Source organism: Scophthalmus maximus, chromosome 2 (assembly GCF_022379125.1).
Source record: "Scophthalmus maximus strain ysfricsl-2021 chromosome 2, ASM2237912v1, whole genome shotgun sequence".
NCBI classification, from domain to species: Eukaryota; Metazoa; Chordata; class Actinopteri; order Pleuronectiformes; family Scophthalmidae; genus Scophthalmus; species Scophthalmus maximus.
This window is the reverse complement of record NC_061516.1, coordinates 8,227,153-8,245,087: the sequence shown is the minus strand read 5'-3', so window position 1 is coordinate 8,245,087 and position 17,935 is coordinate 8,227,153. Positions and strand designations below refer to the sequence as shown.

Genomic DNA, 17,935 nt, shown 5'->3' with positions numbered 1-17,935 from the left:
CAGACACAACCCACAGCTGGTGATAAGACTGGAAATGACATGTTTTGAATCAATTAAAGGCTCATGATGGTTGTAATTAGTCATGGCTTTTCGGGAGGTGCTGTGGTGCTGCGTAAGGAGGATGGCACTATTGTTAGAGGGGTTTTTGGTTTGTTTGTTTGTTTGTTGTTTGCTTTTTGATTTTAATGTATATCCTGTATGAGTTTGAGGAAATAATATCGGTATCAGACAAATTGATGATTGAATTGAACGAGTGACCTTTATTTAAAAAAAACTTTAGACTCCTAGTTTACATTTTGTGAAATGAAGTTTATTGAATGCGTTTTCAACACGTTGGTCTACATTACCTCAGAACAAATCAGAGAGTAAGTCATGTTATAATCATGCTTTATTTTTGTAAATCCAATTCGCTTCCGCCAGGTGTGTTTCACCGCTCACTTCGGGTCTTTTACTGTGAAAACGTATTCCGGAAGTAGCATCTATTTTTATTCCGTCTGTCTGGCTCCGGTATGTGAGGAAGACTTCGTGCGGAGGGACGAAGACGTCGTGGACGCGAGGCACCGAGTGAACGTCCGGGTGCGTATCTTTCAGCCATGAACCACGGAAGGTTTTCTTACTGCAGGTCCATTCAAAAGTCTCTGACCAAAGTCGGGGTTTCATCTCCCGTCAGTTAGCTAGCTAGCTAGCCAGCTAGCCCGCACGCGCAAACCGAACGCCCGCGGTCGTGTCGGCGGTCGCCTCTCTCATCTCCCACTCTTGTCTCCGGTGTTTGTCAGGTGGCACAGAGCTGTTCGAAGACCCGACGCCGTCCACGGAACCCACCGGCTGTCCCGCTTGCTTCGGGAAACACCCCCCCCCCCCTCCCCTCCCCCAAACAAAAAGAACAAAAACACAACGCTTCTGTAAAACGGCGACCGTGTGATTTCACCGAGGATGTCTGGACAGAGCATCACGGACCGGATAACCGCCGCGCAGCACAGTGTCACCGGCTCGGCGATCACCAAAACCGTGTGCAAGGCGACCACGCATGAGATAATGGGACCCAAGAAGAAACACTTGGACTGTGAGTATCCGGCTTTCCCTGGTCGCGGACGGTAGATTGCCCTGTTTTAGTCACGGTTGAGGTGAATGCTGTGTGCGCGGCTGTGAGGCCTGCACATCGGCTCCATGTAACGTCTGCCGCACTACAGCTGACCACTGGCGAGACCACTGTAGAGACCACTGTAGAGACCACTGTAGAGACCACTGGCGAGACCACTGGCGAGACCCACTGTAGAGACCACTGGCGAGACCCACTGGCGAGACCCACTGTAGAGACCACTGGCGAGACCCACTGGCGAGACCTCTGTAGAGACCTCTGTAGAGACCTCTGTAGAGACCACTGTAGAGACCCACTGTAGAGACCACTGTAGAGACCACTGTAGAGACCACTGTAGAGACCTCTGTAGAGACCACTGTAGAGACCACTGTAGAGACTACTGTAGAGACCACTGTAGCCGGTTTCCGTAGAAAAATGCAATGCACGGAACTCCTCTCCTGCATCCGTCGACTTGTCGTGATGTTTGCTGATGACATGGCACTCGTGTTGGCAGCAGACGTCGGTCTGGAGGATGTTTTAGCTCCATTCTGCAGACCAAAACTGTACAGTCCACATTCTGATCACATAACCTAAGAGAGCTGCACCAGAGTGAAGGGCAGACACGGAGCAACCTGAGTGAACTTTTTTTTGTCGTCGTTGAAAAGTCTGACTTCTATTTCCTGCAGCAGAATTGTGTTTATTCCAAATTTCAGCTCGTGGCATCCTCCCCTGCATGTGCCACAGGTAGCAGAAAGAGTCTACTCCACAACTGTGCATGTAGTTTGATACTGTGGGCGCGTGATGCACTATGTGACTCTTACCAGCACCTACAATTCCAAAAGGCTCGGTTGGATTTTTTTTACACTGATTTGTTTGGCGGTACAAATGTGTGGACTGTGTTTGTGCCAGGACTCTGATTGGGAAGTGAATACTTCAATTGTTTACAGCTCAGCAGAGTCTTTCTGTGTTGGTCCAACGAGTGTAGCGCGCTTGGGGCTGCTCTTATCTCAGGAAGTAGCTGTGCGGTCGTCGACTTTGATATGCAGCTTTATCGAGGGCACACAGGCAAATTAATACTGAGCCATTGTTGCCATCTTTCACGATGCGCTTATTTTAGAGCTGTTAATAATAAAGTGAAAGCCATGATAGAGTTTCTATCTCTTGCCCCCATGGTGCACCCAGAGTCTTCAGATGTACACATTTCTTCTGTGTGGTATCTGCATGTTGAGCAACACTGACACAGAATTCAGCCGTGGCATTTGGCAATAACCGATTGACGCAATCGTGTTTCTATCTCATCTCATCTTTTAAACTAGATTAATGCTTTGTTTGAATGGAATGTTGGAGACCACCGGAAATCCCCGTTCCCACACTTCTCTGTTAGGGGTTGTCTATCGATTATTTCCTAGAACTCTCTGTTCATGCCCTCTTCATGCCATGATTGGCCAACTGTGTGGTGTTGAAAGAGGAACCAGGCGTTGTACTTCTCTCTCTGGCTCTCTCTGCATTTGTTCAGCAGCAATTTGTGTCACGTAAAACTTCGGGGTGGGTGATCTGACCATTTAATATCATATGTGATCTTGAAGACGTACACGATCTTGTTTTCAGCGAATCTCAGAGATCATTTAATGACTTTTACACTCAGTCTACGACTGATGACGTGGATCCTCTTTTTTAGTTATTTGTAAACTGTCGTTAAACATCTACACCTCTAGAGATAATATGCCATGGTCAGTACAGTACTGGCTCAGGAGATAGAGAGAGTCGTCCACTAACCAGAAAGTTCGGTGGTTCAATTTCCGGCTCCTCAATGCCGCATGCTGAAATGTCCTTGCCCCTCACGACAGTATGTGAATGATGTGATAGATGAAGTAACGTGTTATGAAGCTCTGTGTGAATGTGTGTTAATGGGTGAATGTGAATTGTGCGGTAAAGTTTTTTTTTCAGTGATGAATAATGGTGCATTTAGTCACACGAATAACCCCACATATTTGCCCGTTCTTCCTTCTCTTCCTTCCTCTTTCTTCGATAAACCTCTTCTGAACACACACACACACACACACACACACACACACTAGGGCTGAGCGATTAATCTCATTTGCGATAATATCACGATATGATAGACCGCAATTTTCAAATCGCAAGGGACGTGATTACACGGGTCACGTGATACGAGAGCGAGTAGAGCGCTCGGCGCAAAGAAAAAACAGCAGTCACGCTGCACTTACCTGCTGCGCAATTGCCTCATCCTCGACAGAACAGTCGGAAAATTATACAGCGGAGACTTTAATGTCGAAGAGGAGCAGCACGTCGGTTGTGTGGAAGTTCTTTGGTTTTAAAAAGTGGATGGTGCGCAGCGTCAGGTAGTGTGCAGAACATGCCGTGCTATCGTTGCTACTTCACGGGGCAACACCACCAACCTGTATCAGCGCTTCACACAGTGCCACATCCACAGCCAGCACCGCACCAACAATCAGTGACAGTAGTGACGAACACAGAACCACACGAGAGTTGTTTGAGACTGTTACTCCGTATGAAAATGTCTCACGTGGCACCGTGAGGTGACGAATACCACGACATTTCCCTCGTTATAGAGACAGACTGCTAACAGAGAGAGAGCTCTATCCCCTTCTCCTCTTCAACACATCTCGCTCTCTGTCAGTGTGTGTGTGCGCTCGCGCTAATTATGATCCCAAATCGAATCGCAATCGCAATATCTGTAAAAAAAAAAATCGCGATTCGATATTTTCCCCAAATCGTTCAGCCCTAACACACACACACACACACACATCCGCGCAAACATAAACTTTTGAATGAAGAAAGCCACACAAAACAGTTATGCTAACTGGGGCTAAAGCTAGTGTCCAACTTCCTTGATCACTTTATGCCAAGCCCTCTCCTTCTTCACCCGGTCACGATACAAATAGCAAGTTGTGTCGGGGTGTCCACACAGCAACAATAGTTATCCTCCATTTCTGATACAATGTAAGACAACAGGACGAGAGTAACGTAGGGAGGATCCGCATTCGCAGTGAACGCAGCATTAGACTAGAAGCCCATTGTACCATTTTACCATCTGGTCTTTGCTCTATTGTCTTTGAACTATTATTTTCTGCTTGTCAGCCACATGTCACATTAAGCTTATCAGCCCTGGCAGCATGAATGGTTATTAGGGCTGGGTATCAAGAACCAACATTTCCAAGATTCTTGGGTTCGATAACAAACGTACATTTTGGTTCTACTTATCAGTTCCGAACGTCATACTTTAGTCGTTCTGTGAGCATCAAAAAAGTGACTTTTCCTTTTACATTCAGTTGTTTCTCTTAAGAGCAAGACTATCTTAGATGTTGCCCTACTTCTGTCCACCGTACAAGTAAAAATAAGGCACAGTAGGCTTCAGTGTTTGGCAGCACTTTGGTCCTGAAAAAGCATTGAGGCAGTATACTAACTATGCAAATTATTCCTCGCAGTTGAATTTGAATAGAAGTAGTCATCAGTCGGCCTGTTGTAAGGTTGTCGATGACATGTCTGTCTGACACAGATGTTTATATTCAGCTATTCTCATGTTTGTTGTTCAGAGTTTGAATGGTATTTTTTCCTGATGTTTATTATAAGAAACTGATTAACAGATGTGTTGCATCACCCTGCTTTGGGCTGTTGTTTCAACCAGCTTAGTAACAAATGGTTTACTTGTTATTGCTGGCAACCTCCTGTCACAGAGTTGAGTCCACTCCCATTTACCTTCTATTTTTAGTACCATATTTGATGTTGGAACATGTGGGCTTTTGAATAACCACAGCTTTCAGCTGATGGACTATGCTCTAACGGGGCCATGTCCCAGTGACCTTCCTGATTCCAGACAGCAAAGTTATATGTGGCTGCTCTGTGGAGCTGCTGAACCGGAGTATCTGCTTGGCAAGAATCTCACTTAGGTTTGAGGTATTTAAAGATAGCTGAAGGGGGCTCTTGTGTTTGGAGTTTCCTTACGAGCTGAACTTCCCCTCCTGTGTTCCTACTGTCTGGACTGCAGGTGAGATATGGCCCTCCGCGCTGTCTATGTTAAGTTTGTGCCGGGCCACGGTTCACATTCTTTAACACGGGCATGCTAGATAAACTCAAACACATAACTTTAAAGGGACTCCACAGTTAGCAAAAGGGGAAAAGTAAAGGGTGAACAAATCAACCTCTGATGACTGCCTTAGCGTATTTACTTACATGTTGGTTGAAAGTAAGTGTGAAATGACTTCTGGGAAAATGTGCACTGCGTGGGTTTAGTACAGTTCACGTCCCAACAGAGAGTATGAAACTACAGACTTTGGGACATGTGGTCTTTGTGGCTGCACAGTTCTGTAATGTATGGTATTTCCTCCACTGAGAATTGCTGCTGAACAGTGGGCAGCCCAGGTGCATGGCAGCGCTCTTCTTGTCCTGGGTTATTGCCATTACTTGGAGTTGATTGCACACTGCTGTTAAACTGCTCAAAGGTCTCTCATGAGGTAATGAATACATGAAGTCAGCAGTAGCTGTGGACCTTTTGTACCGGAAACGATCTTTGGCCTGTGGTGCATTATTTAAAAAATAAAAAGTGGATTTAAATTTTATTATAGATTTTCCTTGATAAACAAATGTACAGTAAAAGGAGGCTGACAGTACAAGGACATAGCTAACATAATAATGACAGGACAATCAAATGAAATATGGGGGTGGGGGGTTACAGTGATTAAATCATTTCATGCCAGTGTTTCTGTCTTTACATCAATACATACATTTCTCCAACGCATTTATACACTTTTTATAATATTTTCTTAACCGGAAAAGGATGTGATGGGACCAGGACTGAATTACTAGGTCCAGCAATGGCATTTTTATATTACAAAGGGAGGAAGGTGTGTTGTGAGTCCAGGAATGACCTTAATGTGGCCCATAAGCCATTCCCACCCCTATCAGGATACACCAGTAAGGAAGCTTCTTTTTCAATACTTATAAGGTTCAGCCGAAGCAAAGCAAGTAAAATTTGATTTTAAATCTGACAAAGTTGTGGTGGTCGGAGACACTACCTGAAATGCTCTTTTTTGTTTTGTTTTAATGGATATTACATTAAAGTTAGACTAACTTTGATAATATTGTGTGATGTACATGTGTTGTGTAGTGAAATATTTTCTGTTACATTAGTAAAGTAATGACAGTTCAACAGGCTGTAGCAGTGTACCATAGTCTTGTATCACGGTACAGGATTGTGGAAGACGTTTGTTTCACAGTGTCTGTGTCAAAATCGTTACTGCCATACATGAGCCGTTATGTCTGACAGAAAAGAAGATGACTAAATGTTTTCACGCAAGAGACGAAGCCTTTGAGTAATGATACTTGCCTAACATTTCTTTTGTGATTGGGTTTAAGACTTTTAGTCAAAGGCTGTGGGAAAGAGGTTGGTGATTGAAGGGGTATTACAAGTAATACCCCTTCAATAAGACATTTACACCATTTCCTGTTACAGTGTGCGTAGTGTTGGAAAACAGTGTGCAATGTGGTGTTTACATAGCTTATCTCCATTATAACATTAATGATTGGACTATCGAGAACTATCCAAACAGGATGTTTGAAAATTAAACAGATTGTTTTTTTTTTAGACATTGACCTGTAGTCATTGTTGGAAAGAAGATGTTGCTCCTCTTCCAACTTTGCTTGATCCATTGTTGTCACTGTTTGCCTTAGTTTGTAGGGTGTGAGGCCATTGAGTGAGGCCCTTATGTTCCACTGACAGTCTCACCCACAGCCCGGGGCTATATGCAGAGCCTTATTGAAGGGAATTGTGAAGCTCTGAACGATCTCATTCATTTCTCTTGTCCTTTTGCTTTCATCTGCAACATTTAATTCTTGCCCACTGGAATTGTTTGGCCTGTGAGCCCAGTTAAGATAGCTGGTTGTTGTTGGGCATTGTTGTTATGTTAAACTATGTAATAGGGATGGCCAGATAAAGTTTTGCCTCCAACACTAATGTTATGAACTATTTTAATGTATAGGGGAACGCTCGTAAGTAACATAAAAAGTTTACCCAAACCTTTGTAAAATTAAACTAAAGGGGCAAGAAAAGGGGCTACTGAAACACTTAAGTGCAACAATGAATGACATTTATTTTGAGATAAATGATTCACAGATAAATGAAACTAAATCTCAGAAATTGAAGTGATCAAACGTCAGGGTCTCCATGGCCAAAATAACAAACAAAAGATTCCCACGCTAACTCGGGAAAAGAAGTTATATTGAACGTCAAAATCATAAACAGAACAACTTAATCGACAGATTAATCAACAATGAAAATAATCGTTAGTTGCAGCCCTAGTGGACAAAACTGTATAGTGAAACCAATCACAGAGATTTTGTCATTATTCTGTAGCTATTACACTGTGCAACCAGAATTTAATTCACAATGAGGAGATATGGCCAAAAAAAAAGGTGTATTGCTGATTTAGTGAAATGGTAAAATCTTCAAAGCAAAGGTTTTGTGAAGTTGCATTATGAGAAAATGTTATTGGTTTTCACTGAAATAGGATTTTATGGTGAGATTTTATTCAGGCAGCATAAACCAACAGGACATCACAGAGAATAGAGAAGATTTACAGTTGGGACTGTTCTAAATATGAATTGGTTTTATTGCTTGGGTAATTTTGCCGTACCTGCTGGTGCAGCATTATTATTGAATTAGCAGAGGAGAGTCCATGTGTAAAATCCTAATAAGCAGTAAATCATTGGTGAAGAAGATGGTGATAAAAGTGCTGCATTATGAAAATGTTTTCAGATCCTCCTGTCAGAAGTGGTGGCTGAGTTTCCTCAGCCATGTCTATCTCTACATGGTTCATCTGAGGCACAATGGCAGATGCACTAATGTGAATCTGTACCTTGCTCCCTCCCGGAGGCCCGTCCTCGTGGTTTCTCCCTCCACACGCGAGGAGCATGTGACTGCAGTGGCATCAAGTGACAGCTCTTAAAAAGAGTGATGATGTCCTGTCCACCAGCTGTGCTGAATGGCAGTGCACTGTGCCCCCGAAATAGCCTGGGAACCAGACGTGTTCTTGGAGCTCATTTCATCTGCTCTGCCAGACTCGGTCTGGTTCCCCATCCATTGGGAAGTGATTTCCCTCCGGCAGAAAACTTGCCGGCCCAATCACAACCAATTATCTGACAGTGGGTGGGGTTTATACCGAGACGCGAAGAGTAGCGCCTTTTGTAAACAACCAAGGCTGCTGCTGATGGCCGAACATTTGACCAAAAGTACCTGGTATTTTCACGTTACTGCCACAAAAACAACAACACTGGTTCACAGACATTGTGGAATCATCATCATATCTTATCATCTCCTCTCTGCTGTAGTCTGTTGACATTTTCACGTCGCCCAACAGACGTCAAGTGATTTGTTTCTCTCACTAGTTGTAGGTCTATCCAATTGTGTCCGGAGGCCGTTTGGTCTGCGACCATTGGCAACGCCTCTTGGAAATCGAAAATCCCAGACAGATACGGATTTGTTTATTAGTCTGGCTATGCCAGGTTACCTCTCATTGGCCTGGGAGATTTAACGTCTACCATGATGTTGTGCTCAGCCCTGCAGCAGCAGAGAGGTCTTCGTCAACAAGTGATACATATCCGTCTCCATTTTGCTTCAAGTATTTCTCTTGACGCAAAATGCTTCACCACAAACTTAAGCCCACGTCTTGTTTAGAATAGCTGGATGGCAGGGAGATGGACATTTCCTGAAGCAGGAAGTGTTCCTCTGGTTCCAAAGCCTTTGGATTGTCATGGGTAAACAGCCAACAGGAAATCATTTCACAACCCAGCCACTTCCCAGAGCACAGGGCATCTGAGCTGATCAAATGTGAGATTGGATCGGATACTTGTCACTCATTTCCTGTCAATTAGGCAAGCATCTTGACTGGCCACTGGAATGCCCTCAACACCCTGTTCATGTTATCGGGGCTGGATGAAAAAAATGTGTTTTTCATTTAAATGATTCAACATTAATTCTTAACATCATCATATAAATCTTTGTATTTGTAACATTTCACAGTAAGCATGTACATCTGCACTAAATGTTCTGTGTTTAATTTAGTGCTACATAACAAGCAAAAAATGTTTGCTTGTTATTAAACATGCACAAAAAGGTAGAAAGAAGAAAGTAGACCATAGGCACTGTATGAGCCGCCCCAAGTCACGACAGTCTCATGAACTGTACCGTGAATAGATACCATCTATGTGGACCTGCCACAGGTTCTGGGACCGTCGTGTCTCAGGATGGTCAGCTGATTGTCTGTTTCATAGATGAATCTAGAGATCACATCTACTAGAGGGTCATACTGAAAATATTCACCCTGATCTGAGATCTGTTTGTGTTTTGTTGAGGAGATATTATCTCTGACATGAGGGGAGGACAGGAGGTCGACTGAACAGTGTGAAGTTTTATACCTCATTCAGCTAATGGTAGCTAACAGCTGTCAGCAGGTATCTGGCTGATGTCCTTCAACACAATGGTGCGGAACAAAGATGAATTTATTGAGCAGACCTCAGTTCTTTGGTGGCTCTGCTCAGTGTGATAATTAAATTGTCTGTCTGTACTTAGTGGAATCATCTGCTACCGACAGTCGTGTAGCTGTATAGGACAGCATTTGTTTTTAAATATACGGACAATGATGCTTGTAAAAGGTGCAGCTTTTTAATCCCCACTCTGTGTTGCATATGTAGGGAAACACCATTGTCAGTTTTCAACATTTTATGTTATGTTATGGACCAAACAACTAATCGATTAATCAAGAAAATAATCAACAGATTAATCGATAATTTAAACAATCGTTGCAGCCCTACTGAGCATCTTATTGTAAATTACTTTGGCATTATTCAGTCAAGGATGTACACAGATTTAGCATAGGCGCTAAAGTAAAAGGTTATTGTGTCATAAAGCAGTAATTTGTGCCACAGATCACTAATGAAACGTCAGTGGGTTCTTTTAGTCTCCCCTCTCTGGTGGGTTTTATGCAGCAATCCTTTTTTTAAACAAACTTAATTTGATGCCTTGTGGGCTCTGTTTAATGAGACAGCACAGCCAACAATGCATGTATCGGACGTTATATCAAAGATATAACATCTGCTGTTTTGCTACGCCACTGGAGACTTACAACAGTGCTGGTTAAATGGGGCTACTCTCTTATATAACTTTGACTCAGACAGATCAAAGATGCAGATGTTTGTTTCATATGTACTTGTAACAAAGTTACCTTGCCATTGCGGTGCACAATCACACTTACCTACTACTTCCTCTTTGCGTCTCATCACTTCCTGTCAGTGGTCTGCTTCATTCAAAAATGCAGCCACACTTGCAACTTAGTCAACACACTATCATGCTTCCCCTTTCTGATTTCCTCAATAAGAGACACAAACCTTCTTAAAACCAGTGAACCATGTGTTTTCAACTGTCTTTGACTTGTGGTATGTCCCAGTGTGTTTACCTTTCACAGACAGAGAGAGTGAGCGAGAGAGAGAGAGAGAGAATTTCAGCTGTATATATTGAGATGGGCTAATGCTTCTCTACGAATGGAACACCACAGATTCTGTGTTGTCAGAAAATGTGCAATGTTCTGTCTGGCTAAAACATATGCAGGCCATTCCCATCCACAGACTGTGTGGGGGTTTTATCAGCTTCTTCTTACTTTGCATTTAGTTCTAATGTTTGCTTCTTGTGGCCTAGCCAACATACCAAAGAACTTTAAGCTGATGGACGAAGAGTTCACGTTGAACACGATTGCCTAACGCTGATGAATTCTATAAAAGCTGCCTCCAAAGAAAATGTATTTTGCTATGTGTTTTAACAATTTCAGTTCTCTTTGAGTAACAGTAGATTTTAAGGAAGTTGGGGGTTTCGTATAAATTTCACTCCATTTGACAAAATGTTGAATTGTCAGGATACCACAAGCTGGCTGAAGCCGGTCAGTGACATTTAGCAGCAGAAACAAACCATAATCACTTTTGAGAACTTGCTGAAATCTGCTCATGGTATCGTCTCTGTAGAACCGAACAGGTTTTAACTAATCACTGTATTTCCTTCTGCTGAATGTAGGTATTTATTTTTTTACTACATTCTGCCACAGTTCTGTACATAATGTATATTGATGTGCTGTTCACATGTTACTACGTTATCATTCTTAGTAACTGACTTACTATAAACTCTTGTCAGAGTGACCTGTCACAGTTCTGTGGATAGATGTTGTCTTAGTGTCTTGTCTCTGTGTTATCACAGGCTGAGCATCACCAAAGTAAAGTTCATGCTTTTATCTAATCAAGAGTTTTTCCTCCATACAGGTTGCCATTTAAGGACATCTCAGACTCAGATTGTCAGACTCAGCACATTGTCATAATGGGCTCTGCTTTGATCATATTAAGTTTTAATTTGCCAGCCTCTGATGTACACAGGGCCAGGCGATAATCCAATTTTGTTTTCAATTACGACCTTGGGTTCCAATGATAACTGAAACAAAACTGTTATTGTGCTGCATTCCATTTCGCAGTGATGTTCTGATTTTGACTTGTGTTATAAATCCAGCACAGCATTGCACTTTCACCTCTACCCAAAAACCCAAACTAACTCTCAGCCAGGCTGTGGTGTCTTTGGTTCAGCATGTTCCACGATGACAGTAAGGTGGTGAGAGTGAGCCTTCGGTCAACATGAAAGGTGACACCAATTCAGCTGTTTGGAAACACTTTGGTCTTAAGGAGTGTGACGAGCAACAACAGCAAATGCTGTGCAATATTTGTTACACGGTGGTGTCCGGACCACAAGCCGAAATTGGATTCCAATCACAAAGTGCTCTATAACCAAATAATGAAGGCATAAAAAAACTGAGAAGCTAACACAACCTTGACTTCTGCCATGTAAACACAGTCATCAATCAAGGGCAGTTTTTATAATGCAACCACCTACACATCAAGCTCTTAGACTCATGAAGAAATGTCATACCATCATGCGTCCTAGCATAGCATGTGTCCAATTATCACTGTTAGCAACCAGAGACTGAAGAAACTGGTTAACACATTGCAATATCATGTCATCATTTCACCCTGACCTGCCTTTCCTTTTTAATGAAATGCCATTAAGGCAGTTATTGATTCATTCAAATTTATATTTATTGAGTGGGAACTAAAAATGTTTGATCCCTTTATGGAAACTCTTTTAATTTGAACCCTACTGCCACCATATAGATATTTGAGGATATTTAGGGCTTTTTTAATTCTTTTTTCCCCAATAGAATTATATTTAAAGTTCACAGAAATCTGCTGTTAAATCAAATGTTTGTTTTTATAAAGTTAAATGAATCAATTTTTTTTTTTCACCGAAGTGGATTCGTAATTTTGTCAATAATTATGATTGATGATGATTGCTTGCTGTGCAGTGCTCCAGCAGCCGATCACTGCCGTGCGACACAAACCCTTGTGTAAGCAACCTCTCCATCTGACGATCGAGAGCTGTGGTCTGTTGTGATTTTTCCTGTACAATAAGAAGCTTCACGAACACCAGTGGAGAAAGTTGGTGGTGTGTTTGTGCTCCCCATAGTCATTTCAGTTGCATCTGAAAAGCCCTTTGTTGTCACATGGGTGGGCTACTGTGTATGTAAAGAGCAAAAAGCCTTTTGTGTGGCTTTCTGCAAACACTGAGGAGGATTCATAGACCACCCATGTAAACAGGCCTCAATGGGTAACACTGCCACCTCCCACACAACAGTCAATGTTAACAATTAGGTTAAACAAGAGAGTCAAATCGCTGTTTTCAATTAATTTAACCTACACAGTCAATAAAACACATTAAGAATAATGCAGTCAGGATATAAAATGGAAGTTGTCTGTGTTACTCTTAACTTAACATCCTGAGGACTCAACAGGGCCTGGAGAAGATCTTTCATCTCCATTCAAATTTGAATTCACTTAAATATTTATTTCCATTTTCTGCCAAGCCTCTCTTTGTGTTCTAATGGGTAGGAGTATTAGATAGTTGGGATCATTGTCAATGGTTAGTCTGTCAAATGATTTTCTATGAGAGCACAAAATGAAGACTTTCCTTTGCCACCTCTTTAATAATATCTGTTTACATGTAGAAATCAGATTGTGTTGTTCTCTAACCGTCAGACTTGACTGCTCAGGATTTTGGATTCATCACATTAATGTGGCTTCATTGCACAAAGTGTGTCTCTTTTTCTTTTTTTTTGCCATATAAATGCAGCAGTCAGCTGTGCTCCTCCCTTGTTCTACCAGCTGTATCCATTCTGGAAGCTTCACATAGTTCACATAGTTGATATCTTTTATTTTTTTTTTAAACAAACAAACATTGGGTTTGTGAGCCGGCTTTCCCATTTCCCATGTTTCTTTTTGTAAATATAAACCCATACACTTAATATAAAAGATGAAAGGTTACTATCAAGATCAAGTGCAAGTAGTGCAGTTAAGAATGGTCACAGAGCACTGCGAGTGGGACTCTCTGCGTATTTGAAGATATATGAGGAGTCTAATGAGGCCTGGCATCACTGATCAGTCCCATGGCCTTGATGGAAGGAACCCGAAGGCATTTCCTTTTACTTCAGGCCAGATGGTTGTGGCGCTCAGCCATGGCAGCCACACTGAGTGTGTATGAATCCGTCCACAAATCACAGGCGTATCTGTAGGGTCATAAAACTTTGTGAATTGATTGAATAACATGAAATAACTTTTGTATGATTTGACCATAGTAAAGACCATGTCAATGTGCTGTTGGCAGATTCTACCTGAAAAGAGTAAACACACACATTAGCATTTAAACACATAAGAGAATAACAGGAACACAGCTGCAGTTTGCTTCTGATACAGTGAACACATAAAGAACACACAAAGCCATGATGGCAGCTTCCTCCTCCATACCCTAATAGGTCAAATTCCATTACACTGAAATTCTGCCTTGTAACAGCAGCACTGAATATCTGATCCAAACATAGTATCAGCAAGCTAAATATTTTGGTATTTTAATTGTAAGGCAATGCAAGTTTATTTGCATAGCACATTTCAACAACAAGGGAATTCAAAGTGCTTCACATAAGACATTGAAAGCATTGGGAAGAAACACTAACATCAAAATTCAAGAGGTCTGGATGGTTCATAGCAAAGCAAAAGATCAGAAATGACAAACAGGAAGCCAGTGTAAAGATCTGAGGACTGGAGAAATATGATCTTCTTTTTATTGGTAGTGAGGACTCGAGCAGCGTTCTGAATTAACTGCAGCTGTCTGATTGACTTTTTAAAGGAGACCTGTAAAGACACTTCTACAGTAGTCGTGTCTGCTGAAGATGAATGCATGGACAAGTTTTCCCAAATCCTGCTGAGACATACAGTGCATCTGGAAAGTATTCACAGTGCTTAACTTTTTCCACATTTTGTTATGTTACAGCCTTATTTCAAAATGGATTACATGAATTTTTACTCAAAATTCTACAAACAATACCCCCAATATAAACTTTATAAAAAAAATAGTTTTTGTTAAATTTTTGCATGTTTATTAAAAATAAAGAACAAAATATAACATTTAGACTGAATCAGTCTATTTTTCCAATGGACTGATTCAGCTTCGCTGTCACAAGGACCGTTACAGGAAACCTTTCCTGCCGCATGTCATAAGACTTTACAACACCTCACCTCTGGGTGACGGATATACTCTGTTTAAGCTAAACATTAAACATAATTCCCGGAAGATTTGCACCTTCATGTTACCATGTTCCTCTGCGCACTACTGGTAACTGATTGTACTACTGCACTATTCCACTGTTAATATTTCATGTAAATTCTTTAAATTTATTATTCTTATTCTCTATTTATATTTTTATATTTAATTGTGTAGATATTGTATATATTTTTAATGTGTCCCGTGTGAAATGAGCTGCTGCTACACCGGAATTTCCCAGCTTGGGATAAATAAAGTATCTATCTATCTATCTACACCCAGATTTCTGGCTTGATTTGTGGTTTTTAACATTACCATTTGAAGCTGGGTGCTAACTTTAAAATCATTTTTCCTAGGCTCCAAAAACAATGATATCAGTTTTTTCTTTGTTTATTTGAAGAAAATGCTGGTGCATCCAGTCGTTTATTTCTTCAATGCATTTACTCAGTGCTTGTATTGTTCCATAGTCCCCAGGTGATATTGTTTTATAAAATTGGATCGTCTGCGTAATTGTGTTAACATATTTTGGGAGCCAGTGGGAGCATGTAGATGTTGAATATAAGAGTCCCCAGAATGGAGCCATAGAGAACTGTGTTGTTACCTATGCACACAAAGTAGTCCCTGTCTTTCTAATAGGATTCAAACCAGTTTAATACTGTTCCAGATAATCCCACCCATTTATCCTGTCGGTCTAGTAATATGCTGTGATCAACTGTGTCAAATGCAGCACTGAGATCCAGTAAAACGAAGACTGAAACTTTGCCATTGTCTGTGTTTAAGTGGATGTCATTCAAAGACCTTAACAAGAGCCGTCTCAGAGGGAAGTTAATGGCAATTCATATACATGTAGGAATCAACTTTGAAATCAGTGAAGTTGCCCTTTAAGTGGAATTCTCCCTACTTTGAACTGTTGAATTTGAGTTGTTATTTTGTTTAGGTATCAAGCACCTGATCAGGGGTCAAGATGACGAAAACATCCAATCCAGCAAGATTGTCACATTCCAGTATTGGAGCTTCCTAGAACTGTTTGTCCCGAAAGTCTATTTACCTGAACTCTGCTCACCAGCATTCCACTGCCCTCCAAGTATTAAATCGATTGTGACAAGCTTGATGCTTCAAAAAGGAACAGATAACAGAAAATGGGAATGCTAGAGGGTTGAAAATCTCTGCTTTCACTGAACAGCAAACCCGTGTGCTTCCTCTGAGATGCTGTGCATTGATTGTCTCACTGCCACAATGGCTTTATCGATCCATCACCCACCACATCCTTCCTTCTCTCTCTTTCTCCTCCCTCAGACTTGATTCAGTGCACAAACGAGATGAATGTGAACATCCCTCAGCTGGCTGACACGCTGTTTGAGAGGACCACCAACACCAGCTGGGTGGTTGTCTTCAAGTCCCTCACAGCAACACACCATCTGATGGTCTACGGCAATGAGGTCAGGACTTCATCAGCAACTGTTCTCCACCTGTGCTGAGCTGGATGGAGATGCACAGTAAAATAATAAAGAGATCTGATAAAGGTTTCACTCTGACAGCATGTAGTATGTTGTGTAGGGGAATGAGATAACTTGTTATAATTTCATTGTAATGCACTAAAGCATAAGTTCCCAAACCTTTTAGACTCCCACCCCGTAAAATAACCAGAGCCATAGACTTGTTCCCCCCATTATCTTCTGACGTAGTTAAATCATACATATTGAATTGAGCTAAAAAACTGACCAACATGCACATGTTGCATTGTGTCCTGTGGTGCTGTAGACTGATACTGTTGTTTATCATATTAACCTCAGGGGTCATGTTGGGACAAAGAAGAAAAAAGGTTGAGAGTCTCAATTTGAAACAATTTAAAAACAATTCAATTATTAAATATTTTTAAAAAATCCTTTGTAAAAATTATGCTAATCCTAATAATTTTTCTATTTTTTGATTTCTGGAAATCAATGCGATTCCCCCACCTGGGGTTCCCAACCCCTTCTTTGGGAACTACTGCATTGAATGGTACATTCAAGAAGAGAAGCTGTCCATTGCACAACAGTTAGCTGGTTCATTTGCGGTAAACACCACTTGTGCAAACATACAGAGTTCCTCATACTTTGTTTTTGTTGCAGAGATTTATTCAGTATCTGGCTTCAAGGAATACACTCTTCAACCTCAGCAATTTTTTGGACAAAAGTGGCTTACAAGGTATATAACCAATGCCGTGGGCATTGTGCAGGAATAAGCCTCCAGATACTCAACCAATATTCATGACATTGCCATGACAATTATCTTCACCCCCCTCACTTCCTCTGTTTGTAATGTAGGCTATGATATGTCAACGTTCATAAGGAGGTATAGCCGCTACCTGAATGAGAAGGCCGTGTCCTACAGACAAGTCGCTTTTGACTTCACTAAAGTGAAAAGAGGGTAAGGAGGTTTTATTTTCACTTTTTATTTATTTTCCCTTTTTAGCTTCCACTGTAACTGATGGTGGTTTTAGTGTTGACGTGTACCTGAGCCAACCTTAAAGGGGCAGTAAGCGATTTTAATCCAATACACTTTTTGTAAAATTCAGCGAATATTTCCTGTCGGTTCTGTGCGCGCACCCCCCAAAAATAATCTGTTTTGCGGGGTAGCCCTGGCTCTGTAAAATGAAAACGAAAAATGGTGTGGACAGCACCACAGAAAACTGTGTACAATTTGTCAACATCACTCCCCGAGACTTGCTAGCGACAGATGCTACGACTCAGAGGTTTTGGCCTCGTGGTTAGCGCGTCTCACGTATCCCGAGGCTGCAGGTTTTAGCCCCGGCCTGCGCAGTCAAAGCAACGACAACAAAGATATAAACAATCTTTCTCCAAAATCGCTTACGGCGCCTTTATTATTGTGGTTCCTGAAATTTATGTTATGTTAACAGTTGCGTAAGCTTCTCATAAATATGCTGCGTTTAACTTCTGCAGCTCCATTAGGAGAATGAAAAGAGTTCCTGTTTTTGTGCCATTTTAAAGCCAAGATGTAATCATTAAAACATGCATATGTGTTGATTTAGTTACTTTGAAATCAAAATGTCCAGCTGTTGAAAATCATCTGATCATGACAGTCAAGACTAGAGATTCCACCTCAGGGCTGCAACGCAATTATTCCCTTTTTCGCCCATT

The 17,935-nt window shown here is 41.5% G+C and overlaps 1 protein-coding gene across 15 annotated transcripts in view; it reads left to right on the top strand.

Annotated features, from left to right (window-relative positions):
* Window positions 1-417: 417 nt before the first annotated feature.
* The window catches only part of picalma (phosphatidylinositol binding clathrin assembly protein a), a 40,073-nt gene continuing 22,555 nt past the window's right edge, over window positions 418-17,935 (top strand). For 14 of the 15 annotated variants that reach the window (XM_035625154.2, XM_035625153.2, XM_035625152.2 and 11 more), the window contains exons 1-5: window positions 418-576; window positions 777-1,063; window positions 16,092-16,234; window positions 16,907-16,982; window positions 17,102-17,204. In XM_035625154.2, the coding sequence (XP_035481047.1) occupies window positions 934-1,063; window positions 16,092-16,234; window positions 16,907-16,982; window positions 17,102-17,204 (452 nt within the window). In that variant the 5' untranslated portion in view covers window positions 418-576; window positions 777-933. Of the gene's footprint in view, window positions 577-776; window positions 1,064-4,953; window positions 5,109-16,091; window positions 16,235-16,906; window positions 16,983-17,101; window positions 17,205-17,935 lie in introns of those variants that run through there. The other variant, XM_035625148.2, reaches the window with a different exon arrangement.